The sequence below is a fragment of the Trichoderma gamsii genome (assembly GCF_001481775.2).
Source record: "Trichoderma gamsii strain T6085 chromosome Unknown Scaffold_23.2, whole genome shotgun sequence".
Taxonomy (NCBI): domain Eukaryota; kingdom Fungi; phylum Ascomycota; class Sordariomycetes; order Hypocreales; family Hypocreaceae; genus Trichoderma; species Trichoderma gamsii.
The window spans coordinates 586,170-600,785 of record NW_020171360.1 but is presented as its reverse complement, the minus strand read 5'-3'; the positions used below and the strand labels follow the sequence as shown (position 1 = coordinate 600,785).

General features: G+C 46.0%; 5 protein-coding genes across 5 annotated transcripts; 1 reads left to right on the top strand and 4 right to left on the bottom strand.

Annotated features, from left to right (window-relative positions):
* Positions 1 to 1,470: 1,470 nt before the first annotated feature.
* Positions 1,471 to 2,775, bottom strand: TGAM01_v206827 (hypothetical protein; the record flags this gene model as incomplete). The annotated part of the gene is made up of 4 exons (XM_024549955.1): positions 1,471 to 1,912; positions 2,020 to 2,402; positions 2,465 to 2,569; positions 2,626 to 2,775. 4 exons carry the CDS (start codon positions 2,773 to 2,775, stop codon positions 1,471 to 1,473), a joined length of 1,080 nt encoding a protein of 359 aa, XP_024405341.1.
* A 991-nt stretch (positions 2,776 to 3,766) lies between these two features.
* TGAM01_v206826 (hypothetical protein) lies at positions 3,767 to 4,774 on the top strand (the record flags this gene model as incomplete). Its single annotated transcript, XM_018806796.1, has 3 exons — positions 3,767 to 3,833; positions 3,913 to 4,347; positions 4,410 to 4,774. 3 exons carry the CDS (start codon positions 3,767 to 3,769, stop codon positions 4,772 to 4,774), a joined length of 867 nt encoding a protein of 288 aa, XP_018659886.1.
* Positions 4,775 to 5,890: 1,116 nt separating this feature from the next.
* On the bottom strand, positions 5,891 to 7,756 carry TGAM01_v206825 (hypothetical protein; the record flags this gene model as incomplete). The annotated part of the gene is made up of 1 exon (XM_018806797.1): positions 5,891 to 7,756. The coding sequence occupies one exon, from the start codon at positions 7,754 to 7,756 to the stop codon at positions 5,891 to 5,893; it is 1,866 nt and encodes a 621-aa protein (XP_018659887.1).
* Positions 7,757 to 9,137: 1,381 nt separating this feature from the next.
* TGAM01_v206824 (hypothetical protein) lies at positions 9,138 to 10,365 on the bottom strand (the record flags this gene model as incomplete). Its single annotated transcript, XM_018806798.1, has 5 exons — positions 9,138 to 9,302; positions 9,358 to 9,601; positions 9,658 to 9,852; positions 9,914 to 10,194; positions 10,249 to 10,365. The coding sequence occupies 5 exons, from the start codon at positions 10,363 to 10,365 to the stop codon at positions 9,138 to 9,140; spliced, it is 1,002 nt and encodes a 333-aa protein (XP_018659888.1).
* A 2,208-nt stretch (positions 10,366 to 12,573) lies between these two features.
* On the bottom strand, positions 12,574 to 13,928 carry TGAM01_v206823 (hypothetical protein; the record flags this gene model as incomplete). Its single annotated transcript, XM_018806799.1, has 2 exons — positions 12,574 to 13,576; positions 13,645 to 13,928. The coding sequence occupies 2 exons, from the start codon at positions 13,926 to 13,928 to the stop codon at positions 12,574 to 12,576; spliced, it is 1,287 nt and encodes a 428-aa protein (XP_018659889.1).
* Between the last annotated feature and the right edge of the window lie 688 nt (positions 13,929 to 14,616).

The following is a 14,616-nucleotide window of genomic DNA, read 5'->3' as shown; positions in this document are numbered from 1 at the left end:
GTTTACACTTTTTTTTCCTCGGACGAGCAGAAAATCAAGATGCAAGCCTTTGGAGGAAAGTAATACTATAATATTACACGTAAAACTTTGTTATAAGACAGGTGGACGTAACAGCGCGGGCGAAAGAATGCGATTTCGAGCCACTGACACGGCCTGTCGCAATAGATTACATTTTATAAGAATAGCCTAGGCCAAGCCTTGGATGAGCTCTGTTCAGATGATTTTGCCATGTCTTATTCCAGCCATCGTCCTCCATATAAGAAGGAATGATTGAAGGCGATGATAATGGAGTGCCGTTGTCCCGAAACCTTGCATTGCCGTGGCGGATTCTGATGGATGCAATGTATATATCGAGTGTGAAATAGAAAAGCCTATTCTTTCTGACTCTGACGGATATGCTTCGCTAGGCAGTGGCAAGTGCGGATTCCTGATCAACTGTTAATACAGTAAAAGTAAGCACGCTCACGATACGGAGTCCGCGAGCCGCCAACACTTGGGATGATCACAGAAGATATCTACTACGGTGGATGGGTGTGAAGACCTCTGAGAACACCTGACTTATGAACTGATGGGCTAATCCAATGTTAGCCTTCTAGTCTTGCCTCACTCGCTACCTGTAGCTTCCAGCGACGGGAAAGACGCAATCTACCAGCCGATTCTAAGGCTATATACCCTATATACCCCTAGACTAGCTACAAATTACCATGGGTGGGACTCAGCCTACCGAAGATCAAGCTATCGGGATGTGGGGGACAAAAACACACCGCCGATCTGCTGCTAAAAGGCTGCATGCAATAGGCGGCGATGTAATTTGTCCACCGTATGCCCGGATACGTAGGAATCGCCAAAATCATTACTGGGAAACAACAACGAGTTGTCCCAACGCGAAAGTAACAAATCCCAAAAACAGCCTAGAGTTACAGGCATTATAGGCGCACATAGGCTGCAAAGCTGCTGTTAACTTCGTTGACGACAGTGCAAACAGTTTTCGCAATTGCACTAAGTGGGGGCTATAATATTACACTCATACTGTAATGACATCGAGAAACATTGGACCAGGCTACTTTTGGATGTGCCGCGTGAGCATCATCCGAGGAGATGTTCTTTTTTTCTTAACGAAACAGTTCCCAATAAACGCTTTCTCCAGCCAGCTGAAGGGTTCTCTCTTCTTGATTCCCCCTTTATAATCTCGCTTTTTCTGTTGAGATTCTGCTGAAAGAGCCTTCACTATTCGTAACAAGGGATATAGAACGGAAGGTTTATCGCTAGTGCTTCGATTGTTTGAAATAATCTGATCAATTACGAAGAAAGGATGTGATGGATTACCAAGGAAAGACGTGATCAATAACGTGGAAACGATGGGGTTATCATAATATATAAAATTTAAAGTAAAAAGTAATTGGCTATTCTTCTATAAACCCAAGCTAATAAAAAGCATTTTCTATTTGGACAACAGAGATCAATTCTCAATCAACTCTCATAATTGTTCTGCTTCCACCCCAGGACCTGACTCCTGCCATACGCTCCTGGCGAAGCATCTCGACTGCTTCTTGTCATTGTGACTTTCGTCTCCTTCAAGATGTGTTTGGAGCTCTCCGCATCACCATCCCCATCAGTGTCTCCCAGCTGCTGAAAGGTATCCATATTGATATCCGCGCGCCTATCTTGATGTCCACTCCTTGAGGACATGAATTTGTTCGCCGAAGATGAACCCGACGTGCCGCCTTTGGAGGTGCCGCCGAAGATGGGTAGAGAGAGAAGAGGGCGAAGGGCATGCAACGAGCCTGCGATGATGCCAATGCCTTCTTCAATAACGGACCAGAGGCCGATCTTCCCGGTGCCGAACATGAATTCTGTGGGGTTGCTGTAGAGAGTTAGATAGCGAAGTCGGACTATTGTCGCGCAACTTGCACTGGTAAAGGGTTAGCTAGCTCGTATACCCTGGTTTGCAGTGGTGGCAAAGCGTTATGGGTGGGGGCTGTTTTCTGTCAGGGGAAGAAGAAGGATTCGGAGACATACAAAGCACCCATGCCGAGAATAATGGCTACTGAAAACTTGACCGTAGGTTTCATCTGGATTTTCCACAGCAAGGCCGCAGGCAAAATTGCCAAAGTCCAATCTGTTATAATCTCGATGGCAGAAAAGAAGAAACTGACGTCGCTGTTCAGGTCGAGATTGCATGTGCCGGTAGTAGTTTCGCCCCATAGGGTGGTGATGGGATGGCAAATGTTGGAAATGCCCACTATGAATACGATGGCGGAAATACTCGTGGCGACGATGACGGCCCAGATAGTCCACTTGTAACGGCGGCGGGCATCGGCAATTCGGTAAAGCGTTATGGCGATGCTGCTCTTGATGAAGACGGTGCTAGAGGAGTAGAAGTATTCGGCGATGAAAAAGTTCTTTTGCCAAGAATCAGTTTCAATGTGTTTTTGAGCGATTGAGGAGGGGCGAAAGCACACACCTTGGTTCCATGCATGATATCACTCTTACTCAGATGGACAGCAAGCTGACCAGATCCGAGGTAGCAGCAGACAATGCATAGGGAAGCTGTTACCGTAAAGAGAAGCTGCAAAGCATTAGAAAACTTCCGCAGGTTCGTTGACTGGTTACCTATGCACGTACAAGGCCTATAAACATCAATATGTCGTCCCAGCCCGACGCATTTCGCCAAACTCGCACTGACATCCGAAGGATGAATGTCAACCAAGTCAGGACAAGCAGCACAATCGAGGCATAGAGAAGCTGAACGCCGTCCCCCGCCGGCTGAACCATGATGGGCAGACGACTGAGAACTGCTAGCTAAGGGTGATTAAGAGAATATGGAGAAGAAGAGTTGAAGATTTGCAGATTTGCAGATTTGCAGAGGAGAACCAGAGTTGTAAAATAAACAACGACTCATCCTTTAGACTAAGAGGATCGGCGAAGATGAGACCATAGTGAAAATAAAACGGCGCTTGTCATTTCTTGTTTTCGGTCTAAGCAAGGGGTGAGAAGGAAACTGCCGCTTCACACATATACATTTCAACGACTTTACCTACATTATGGCGGCAGTCCGGCGGTGATTTCCTTCTAGTTTCCTTTAGCCCATGCTGCGGAAGAGAATAGCGACACGCAAGTCCACTTTTGCAAGTACTTTGGGTTTAAGCGAGCCACTATTTTCCTTCCGCTACTTGTCACGGCACTGCCAAGCGTAGTGTTCATTACTCGAGCAACCCCTGTACCGTTTTCTTTCTGCAGCATGCAAACTTGCCGTTCATTACTCGAGCGCCCCCTGCGTCGCTCCACCGGGATGCAACCCTTAATAAGAGAATTCATGCGGTGGAAGAAAAGTGGAAGAGAAATTGAGCGCCGCGCAACCCACTTTTGAGCGTCAGTTGGGCAGCATACTCCGTAATCGTGTCACTCTTTTGCTTTCCGCCATCTGGCGAGTGCCGGACCGCTCACCAGTTCTTCTGCGAGCTCCTGCGGATGCGTGTGGGGTACAGGCAGGCTAACTGGTTTCACCACGCCACCCCAGGCAAAGGGGTTATAACGGTTTTTTTTCCTTGTTCATGCAGCGGACAAGGAACACCGCTAGTCTGCCAGTATAAAGCTATATGTGACAGGCGGTGACTTCCTTCCGCCCCTTGCTTGTCTTCAATCCTTCCAGATCTCAGTCCTCTGACCATCCATCAAATCTTAGCCGTTCGATATCACATTCTCTTGACGTCTGCCTGTCTCACAGCCTCCACCATTACCGGAGATCTTATCTTATCTCACTACCATGTCTGAGTTCACCATCAATGACGAGGATTTGAGCAGCCTCAAGGGCAAGGTTGTTGTCCTTACAGGTATGTCCGATTCGACTCTTTGAGCTGTTTTGCTGTTGCAATGCTTCTTGGCTCGAGCTGACCGACCTATCTACTATAGGCGGCTCGTCAGGTATTGGCTTGGCCACAGTTAAGCTGCTGCTCTCGTTGGGAGCATCAGTAGTCAGCGGCGATGTCAACCCGCCACCAGCCTCCGAGTCGGCAGAAACACCTGCCTTCCTCTATGTGCAGACCAACGTAGCCAGCTGGAATGACCTGACCGTGCTGTTCAAGAAAGCCAAGGAGCACTTTGGTCGCATCGATTGCATCTTTGCCAATGCCGGTATCGGCCCCCGTGCCAACTACTTGGCTCTTGAGACAGATGAGCAGGGCAACCTGAAGGAGCCATCACACGAACTCATGGATATTGGCTTGAGAGGCCTTATCAACACAGCCTCTCTGGCCGTTCACTACATGAAGGAGCAGCCCGAGGGCGGTAGCATTGTTCTCATGGGATCCAGCACCGGTCTACAGCCTCTTCGAGCGATCGATTACTGTGAGTAAAAAGCAAAGCGCCGTCTTGAGTAGAAGTTTCGTTATACTGACCGCATCATGTAGCCGCGGCCAAGCATGGCGTCCTCGGTTTTGGCAGAGGTCTTGCACGAGTTGCAGAAGTTGCGGGAGTTCCTATTCGCGTCAACACTTTGATGCCATCATGGACGACAAGCAACGTTCTCCCCGATTTGGAGGGCCTCATGAGAGGGATCTCACACGTGCCGCAACCCGCCTTGGTGGTTGCACGCGCTGCTGCTTATCTCATGGTCGATGGTTCCAGACAGGGCACCGTGGTTTATGTCGCAGATGGAAAGTACAAGGACATCGAGAAGACCATTCTCTTGCCTGCGTACGATGCTATTAAGGGAGAGGGAAATCCTAGCGATGACGACGTCCTCAAGCGTCTTCTAGAGCTGCCTGCCAACTAATCTGAAAGAGGTTGGTAATTTGTTGCCTTAAGAGAGCTGGATATTTTTTTATTTAGACTTGTATAGCAAGCACGCTGGCGCTTTTTGTTCGATACTGCCAAATATTGTAAATAGTTTGCTCACTTTTATTCACACAAGCTCAGGTGGTAGTTTTCAGATCTCAACGGCTTTGCCTGACAGCGAAGCCATCAATTAGTTATCCAAGGCTGTGCAATTGTCCACGTATTAAAGTTGCGTTCGGGCGGCAAGTCCGCTCGGATCTCACATCCATTGTTCATACTGAGCAGAATACCCCTGTGATTTGTGAATCGGCTTCGGCTTCGGTCCTTGAAGGGTGATTTCAGGGTAGGTTCTCGCTTCGGCTTTTACGTTAAATGTACACTTTCAGGCCCAGTCAGAGTTGCAAATCGACAATATGGAAGGAGAAATTTGTGACCAGTTTTTCTTGTATCTGATCTTTTTTTCCAGGGGCTAGGGAGAAGGTCCTTTTTGATGCTCCTATAGGCGTATCCGAGCTACACTGAGCGACTAATGTTTGATCTTCGTGGTGTCTCTAGGGCCCGACCAAGACGCTGCAACAACCGCATTATACGTCAGGTTTTTGTCTAAACAAAAACTCCAACGGAGATTTTTGTCAAAAGGATGGTATTCGATCTGAACTTTGAACCCATGTGATAGATCTCATCGCGATGACTTGCGTCTGTTTGGCGCTATACTTATTTCGTGGCGAGGACGCTGGCCACCTACCAAGAAGGTAAGATCCTTCTTCTCCAATCAGGAGATCTCTTCATTCCCCTTGCCAAGGGGCTCGATGTAACATTTGAATGCCACACGCATAGCGCCCGGTGTCATTATGCATAAAAAAACGTCTTCTTTTGGCATGTGGGCCGCCGCGTGTCACCAAAGTGAGAAATTGCCTGATGACAGCTGGGGTAACACGGCATTTATCGATTGTGCTAAATCCCTGTTTTTGAGAGTAAACTTAGCATATAAATGCAAGCACCGATAGTGCATTTGCAGCTACCTGGCGGAGCACAAGCTCCCCTTGAATGTACTCATACTGCTGTTGAATCAGATTGCAAGTGTACGAAGTACAGAGTAACCATATTGGGTAGCTCATGTTGCAGCAAATCTGCTTCTTCGTCTCAAGGCTCCTCCGTAGAAATAGAGTACGAATATACCAATCACACCGGCACAACTCAATCCAGCCAATAAACTGACACCTTTGCCAACACCCAGGTTTATGAACAGTGGCCGCGAAAAATGAATTGCGCCACAAGCTATGCTGCTCCGCGCAAAGTCATTTGCTGCAAACAAACTGGCACTGTACTTGGGATACGCAAGCGCGATGTAGATGAAGACGACCTGGAAGATGATGAAGATGCCAATCACAACAATTGTGATGCCAATAGTCGGAACAATCCACGGTATCTCTGGGCTAGAGTTTCCTGTCCAACCAAACATAAAGAGGCCCACTGGGACAAGAAAGCTAGCAGGAAGACCACAGACAAGACGGCGCTCGGGCTCACCCAATCCCTGTGTCTTGACTTCGGGTTCAAAGACGAACCACAGATAGCCGAGGTAGCAAATAATTGCAATGGAAACACCAACACTAATGGAAAGGAAAATAAGGCCGACTTGACCAGCATTCAAACCATAGCCATTCGTCGGAGACGTGAGACCAGGAAGGCCTGTGGCATAGACAAACGGGAACACTTCGAAGAAAGAGTAAAAGATTCCGTACATGAGACCTATATATAGGCTGGTGAAGAGCACCGATGGGTCATACAGATTGATTTGAAGAGGCCGCCATAGGCTCTGCACGATGACTTCATTGACAGTGAGAGCAGCTTGTTCGTTTTCCGACTCGGATCGTAGGTTATTACTCTTGGCCAATCGACGGAGACGCCTAGCACGCCGAAGTAGAATCGTAGCCGTGGATGTCTCTGGCAGGCAAAAGAACATGAGTATAAAGACGGGGCTGGCAAGCCAGAGAATCTCCCATAATGACCAGTGCCAGTTTGTGGCTGGGACTGAGAAGCCCGAGATGACAGGACCAAGTGCTGGGCCGGCAGTTGCGAATGCGGCCCAGCCCGTCAGTGCGTATGGCAGCTTGATGAGGTTGTACATATCACCAAGACTTGCGCCCCCAGTCGCTAAACATGGGGAGCCAAAGAATCCCTGAAGGAAACGCAAGACGATCAATGCTGGGAAGTTATTGACGACGGCGGTACCGGCTGAGATTGCAACAAAGATGCCGAAGGTGATTATATACGGTGGATTGCGACCAATGATTGGAATCTCAGAGAGAGGAGAGAGAATTAGTGGCCCAATGCCATAGCCGAGGACATAGAGAGAAAGACCCATTGATGCAACCTCGGGTGACACTCCGAATTTTTCCTCGATGAATGGCTGAGACGGCGTTATGATAGCAGATCCAATGTACACTGCAAGAGTATAGAGATAGATTTGAAGCACAATAAAGAGTTTCTTCCGAGACGACCAATTTTGTGGATTCTCGTCATCATCAGTTGTGTACCAGTCAACAACAATGGCTCCATTCTCCAGTTTCTTCGGCTGGATCGTGGAATGCTGCGCTCTTGCGTTTGCTTGCAATGCTGCGTCTGTGTATGCCTTCTCTAGGCTGGCGTATGATTCAACATGCGACATCCGAGGCCGAGAGACAATCTTGGACAGTGTCTGGCAGTCAAGATCAAGCTCGCTTTCGTTTTCCGTCGAAATCGAGCTTGTTTCTTCTGTCGCCGGCGCGACCGGGGGACTTTGCTCATCATGTCTAAGATCCTGTTGCGAATGGTTGACGACTCTTAGACTTGGCGGCGGTGTTGGCTCTCTGGGACCGTCACTCATATACAGATCTCGATAATGGAAATCTGCTTTCTCATCGGGATATTTCAGCAGCTGGCGCTTCGTTATCCATCGTACCAATGCACCAAAAGCCGAATCGCGGACCAGGGAATGCATGGTGTGCAGCGCTGTAGCAAATTTGTGAGTTGAACAGAAATTCTGATCTATACTGCAAATGCGCCCAACAGAGACATTTTAAGAAGAGGATCCGATTCAATCTATTGGAATTTGAACAAACGCAATTGGGCAGACTAAATTTGAGTTTGCTATCTAGCTCTCAGCTCGGGCGGCCACCACACGTATCTGCGAATTAGAGTCGAATGCCTTCGAGATCTGAGCCAATCAAAGCTATGAAGATGGTCATGGAAGCTGTCGCGATCGGGTCTAACGACAAAATGTTTCAACGTGGCGTAACTACCTAGGTAGGAATAAGTGGCTTCTTCCATTGAAATGTAACCCCGCATATTGTCTTCTTATGACCAGAGCTTCCAAGACTGTATAACCAATAATAAGTGTTTCTGTAAGAAGGGGGGATTCTGTACCTTAATTACCGAATAACATTGCTGGAACATAAATTTCTATTTAAACGACGATTACAAAGTTGGAGGGAGTTCCAATGTTCATCTAGCTGTAAACAAGCTACCTCGACAACATCACAATTGTTCAACATCGTTATGTCATTATACACTAGCTTTACAGTCCACTGCACTAATTGCTTTTATTTATTACTAGCCTTTCTTTATCGCACATAAACTCAGATACCCACATGTCGCAGGTAGTGCGTAGGCAGATATGTTAAAAGTCAAAGGCTGCAGCAAGCATATATGCATTAAAACGCCAATTTACTCGGCCTAAATTCCACTCTAGTAGTATATATCAATATTTGCTTTTCTCTACATACTAAATTGTTTGTATGTGCAGACTGAGTCCTTGCTCTCAATTATGTTGCTTTGACTGAGGGCCTTTGTCATCATTTTCTTGTTCCATGCTCGTTTGAGCGGCTCGCCCTTTTGCTCCAGTTCATGCCTGTGCAGTGAGACGTTTCAAAAGAAAAAGACAATCAACGACAGCTTAAAACTCTTCAACAGAAAAGAAGCTCGGAGCACCAACAATAACTAAGTACACCATAACGAGGTTCTATTGACGCTATGGATCAAATCATAATGAGAGAAGAAACAAGAGCTAATATGTTGACAGTAAATCCGCAATGGGAATGGAACTTCATGGATGATAAATATTTCTGCATTTCGTGCTATTGTTTCTCAAACTTATATCTCCGTTCAAGACATTAAAGACCACCTATGTAATAATGAATAGCGAAGTTCGAGAGCGGAACTGGGGGCGCAATGACGGTCATGGCTATAGTTTTGACAATCCAGCAACAGCCAAATCGAGGCAAATATTATGTTCATTTATCATCACTAACATGATTATTTATGTAGTAGTTGTATATAACTCTATACCAAAGATTCTCAGGTAGGCGCCTTGTCCCAATCTCTTAGTTATAGATCTTAATGGAGTTAAACAACCAGTAAGAATCCTTGAACGCTTGGGGATTATTAGTAACGTAATCATCGCATGTTTTCGCACCAGTAGACTTTGAGCAACCAGAATCCCAAGTGCCCTGATCAATACTGTCGCCGCAGAAGTCGGTGTTGATGATCTAGCAAAGGTTAATAGGGAATTGCATGCAAAAGAAGCACCTCAGAAGAACTTACAATTGTGAGATCCTTGAAATATTTCCCAATGTTACAATTGCTACCGCTGGTGAATTGTGAAGCAGGAGTGCCCCATTTAGTAGGATCAGGGTTACCACTGGTAATGTCCGCAGGGATGTCGCTTCTCTTCCACCAGTACAGCTTGAGAGCATCGCTCTCCAGCCACGTAGCATAAACGCCGCCTCCAGCTGCGTTAAATGTAGGTCCGTAGGAGCCTTTGGTCATCGTATTACCACATCCGTCACTGAAAAGTTTATTAGCAGCTTGAGCATGGCTTGAAGACGTGTTTAGGTGACCAACTAGTTTGTCCCGTCTTCGCATTGCTGCGATATCGTCCCCCCATTGTTGCAGTTGGATCTTCCCTCCGTTCCACCGATGTTGGTGAAAGTACACTGACCACAAGTGTGTAGAGAAACAATATTCTGAGTCGGATTGTTGATGTTCTCGATAATGTCAATCTCTCCGACGGGATTTTCGTCGAAGTTGTATGTCCAGCTGAGAATGAAAATTAACAATCTTGCGTTTCAGTACAAGAAGAGGCCTTCTAGCAACTTACAATGCCGGCCATACACCACATGCTGTTCCTGGCATGTGCACAATATCTGCTATCATGAGACCTGAGCTCCAGGTGTCAACAGACTCCAAACGCACACTATTACGGCCATGGACGGTTTGGCTGTTTTTAATAAGCTGTGCCTTGTTGGTGGAGTCTACGCCAAGATAGACTTGGTTGTTGTTTGTGTTCACGATTCCAGAGGATAAAGCATCAGCCTTGCTCAGGTAATTGACCGATCCGTCAGTTGGGTCGCCCGGATAGGTTGGGTAATAAGAAGCAGACTGTCCGGTTCGATGGTTAGCAGTATTCCCACTTCAGCTACACTGCGTACTCACATCACGAAAATTGAACTTATTTAGAAAGTTGCTCGAGTCATATGTGCTTTGCAGCGAAAATGCATAGACCTGAGATCCTAGTGTCAGGAATGTTACTGCTTGCCGAAAGAGAGACATTGTCAAGAATGGTGACCAAGAATGATATATATCGCCTGATTTTAATAGATCCTCCTCAGTGCACCAAGATATATTCGAGGCTTCCCAATGCCATATATGTAAATCACATTTGTGGGCCACATCATCCATGCAGCTGCTCCGGACGGTTTCCGTAGAACCACCTCCATCTCAGGGGAAGATATTGTCAGGATTAACGCTGTGGGGTCTTCAAGGATCTCTTAGGCAGCGTTATTTTAGCATAAGAAAAACGTTAAGTTTAGCGAGAATCGCAGTAAAACAGTTGTTTGCCGGTAGGATTCGAGCTATGTGGAGTCAGCTGAGGCGGTGACGAGGCTATGTGATGTGAGAAAATGCAGCATGCTAGGTAGCAGTAGGAATACAGTATAATGGCACCTTCCTAATGCTAAGTTGTGGTGCGAGTAGCAGGATGCCCGGGCATCTCAACTTTTGACGAATACGGTTCCAGCCAAGCGCTGTACTGCATCTAGTATAATCTTGTTACATTACACTTCTACTAACGCACGTTGAAGGGTTAGCTCATAGGCTAGTACGGGCAGTTTCTTGAAACAAACGTCGTCCACAGCCCTGGCGTAGTGCATGAATACGCAGTATGTCGCTGAACATACGGGGCTAACGTGACTCTAACACATTGGCTCATTAATTTTGACGATGTCTTCCCTCAGAAACTATTCAACGCCTTACAAAAGCATAAAGGTCTGCATCAGCAATTGACCCTGCTGGCTAGCTTGGTTGAGTGAATTGAACTTTGATCCTCATTTCATGCTAACTTGACCATATGCAGAGTGAGAAGGGTATGTGACAGAGATGACCGAGGCGGAGCTTTTTCGGCTGTCTGTCAATACACCGGTCTCTACCGATGTAACAATCGCCCAAAAGCATGGTTACTATAAGCTCGGGTATATAGCACTTGATCTAGGAAGAGTTTGCGATTGGCGAGTTAGAGGGTAGGATTTCCAAGGTACGATCATTGTTGTTATAAAAGGAATAGGTAATACGCATTGCATGTGGCAGCAGGAAAATTAAACGCTCGACCGTTCTGACTTGGGCATCTGCGCTATTCCTTCTGTCAGCATCCCCCGTTGACTTTCAAGATCCTCTTAGAGAGCAAGGGCAGGATGTTTTCTTCTGCTATCTTTTCGAATTACAATACTATTACTTTAATCGTACTGTAGTCCATATCAGTGGCTTTGAACAATGTTAGTTGCTAAGCAATGTGTCACGTCCTTGGGCGTAGAGTGTCTGGCATTCACGTAGCTCAGGCCTAGTATGTTTCACGCGGCAGTATTTCACCGAAACGAGTCTTCTGTATTGAGCTATCGGACGAATCGGATCTCGCTGTTATTCGGCATATCGGCGCTATATATGAGAAATAAATGTATCGGACGAAATGGCAGTTCTGCTGTCTTTGATAACATCAATCAACAATGAATATTGTGGATAACTTCAGAGTTCAATTGGCAACGCTAGAACGATCCGCAGAAGGCGCCTATTCTCTGAGGCGGCGGCACACATTAGTTTAGGCGAACAGCGGGCGCTGTGATTAGCGACCAGGATTCCGAGGGCCTGTTTGTTAGCGGCGGTGGAAACGAAAGAAGGAATCGTTGTCGGACCGATGCGCGAATCGCAAAAAAGTTGCTACACGTGTCTTTGTCTTTGAAGTTGCGCGAGAGATGCAAAGCCGCTGTGGGTTGCCGGTTGCGGTTGGATGTGTTTAATCGCCGTTACAAAGAGCAAAGCACATCTGTTGTGTTATTACTTCTAAGTGTTGATTTGTACGAAATGAGCGCATATGGAAGCCGACGTTTACACTGAAGCCTACTGCATTTTACGCGGTTATGCGGATTTGCAGGTAAAGTCTTGACGCGTTTCGGCTGACCCTATACGTGAAACTCGGAGTTTGGGAAATAACACAAATTAATTGCATTATAGCAAAAATACGTTTTATTCCTACCTAAAGCACGTTTACCTAATGTAATAAAAAGATAGCCATTGGTTCTTGTATATTTCAGCAGCGACTGTCTAAAAGATTTGTATTTGATGACTACAAATGAAATCTTAAGAGCACTACAGCAAACAATGCTCTGTTCCACCAAACGGCAAGACCTCACGACCATTGGACATAATTTTTCTATTTGCATATATCATATATCATGTTTTCGTATGTTATTCTCAGTTTCGAAGGCATACCTAATCGAAGAAACTCGTTCCCGAAGTATTCTTATCTCCAAACCAGCTCCAGATATCGGGCAGCAAAAGATCGGGAACTTCATAAGCAGCAAAATGACCACCATGATCATGAACATAGCGTTTCACCACGTTCCCCCCTCGCCTTGCCCACTCGAGTGGCAAACCATATCCTAGAGCGTCATAAGGAAATTGGCTAATTGCCACCGGCTGCGACACTATTGGAAGATCTGCAAAATCAACGCCGATGAATGCCCCATCATTCAACATCTCCTTATACATGCGCATCCCGCCATAAGGACCCTGTATGTAATACATGAGTGACCAGGTGATAATTTCATCGAGTGACCAAGTAAAATCTCTGGGGTCGATAATAAGCTGCATCAAAGTATATAACCATAGACAGTTCCCCATTGGAGAATCAGTGAGAGCGTAAGCTGCTTGGATTGGCTTTGATTGCTGGATCATCCGGAATCCGTTATCGTTGTTGACAAATGCCTCACACGTTGTGATGAATGCTGTCTCCTCCTCGCTTGTTGCTCCTACAATGAGATTCTGAATGTCGTATTCTGAAGGCATCATGACCCAGAAATTGCTGTGCGCTGTGATGACATTTTTCGGAAACATGTTCGCTTGGTAGCGGAGAATCATGCCTCCAAAATCACCGCCCTGCATAACGTACTGGGGATACCCAAGCTTCTGCATTAGAGCGTTGAAAGCTTGTGCGGATTTCACAGGACCAACACCCGCATGCTGAGGAGCAGGCGAAAAGCCAAATCCTGGAAGGGATGGAGCAACAACGTGAAATGCAGGTAGTGATGCGTTCGGAGGACTCGTCAGCGAATCAATGATATTTATGACCTCAAGGAACGAGCCTGGGAAGCCGTGTAGGAAGAGAAGAGGAATTGCATCATCTCTAGGTGAAGTATGATGAACAAAGTGCAATGGCACTGGAATTGTTGTGTTTTTGTCTGTAATTTCTACAACAGTGGTAAATTGTTTAAGCCTTTAGAAATGTGTTAGCAAAACATATGATCGGTATAGCTTTGCTGTCATGCGTGGAAAAGATCACACCTCTGGTTGATAGAATCTTGAGTTTTCTTCCAGTTGTATTCATTGACCCAGTAGTCTCTAATGGCGGTAAAGTTCGCGAGCGACGGGCCGTCGTCTTCCTCGCCAATAGACACAGGAGCTCTTGTTGCTTTGACCCGACGTCTTGTGTCTTCGATGAATTGAGGATCTACATTGATCTTGAATGGCTTGGGAGTACTGGAGAAGGAAGCCACAACATTCGGAATGGAGAAATTTTGTGACGCATCGCAAATAGCGACGCAGATGAAAAGAAGACCTAGTAGCATATTGACCTTGTGTAACACGCTAGTGGTGAAACTATGTCTTGAAAGATGAGGAGGAAGTTGGTTTGCCTGATAGGCCTGGATATATATATACCTAAGATGTCCCAAACATCTTTTTCGTCACATATGGAGAAATAATCTATTACCCTGAGATAATTAGTACCTATGATCAGTAATACGACTGATACGACTAATATGCCAGTGGGAAGTTGAGAGAGTTTGCGAAAAAAAATAACAATGACTAATAAATAACTCATATGCCGTGTAGCTCGATGTAATGCTGTATTACGACACTTGAGGTGGTATCGGTGTAAGAAATTTTCTGGAGTCAATGTGCCCCTAGATCTCGATATATGTTGCATTAGCTAGACCTGACACATGATGTAATACCATTTGAACATTTCACTCATAGTATCAAACATTCCTTTGGCTATCATGCCAACTCTTGGCCTTTGAGATTGAATGTTTCACATGGTAAAGTATACTTAATGTTTAGTATGCTAAATGCAATAGCGACTACTCTGCCCGAATAAATGTATGAATGATCGAGCCCAAAATACTAAAAGCTAATGCAGTGTGCTGTCGTGCCCATATCTTTGAGAAACGCTTTGCCAAGAGGTATCTTCGAGTAAGCAGTGCAAGGGACGCTGAGAGATTATTGCCTTTTTTAGAATGATTTTCCTCGTATACC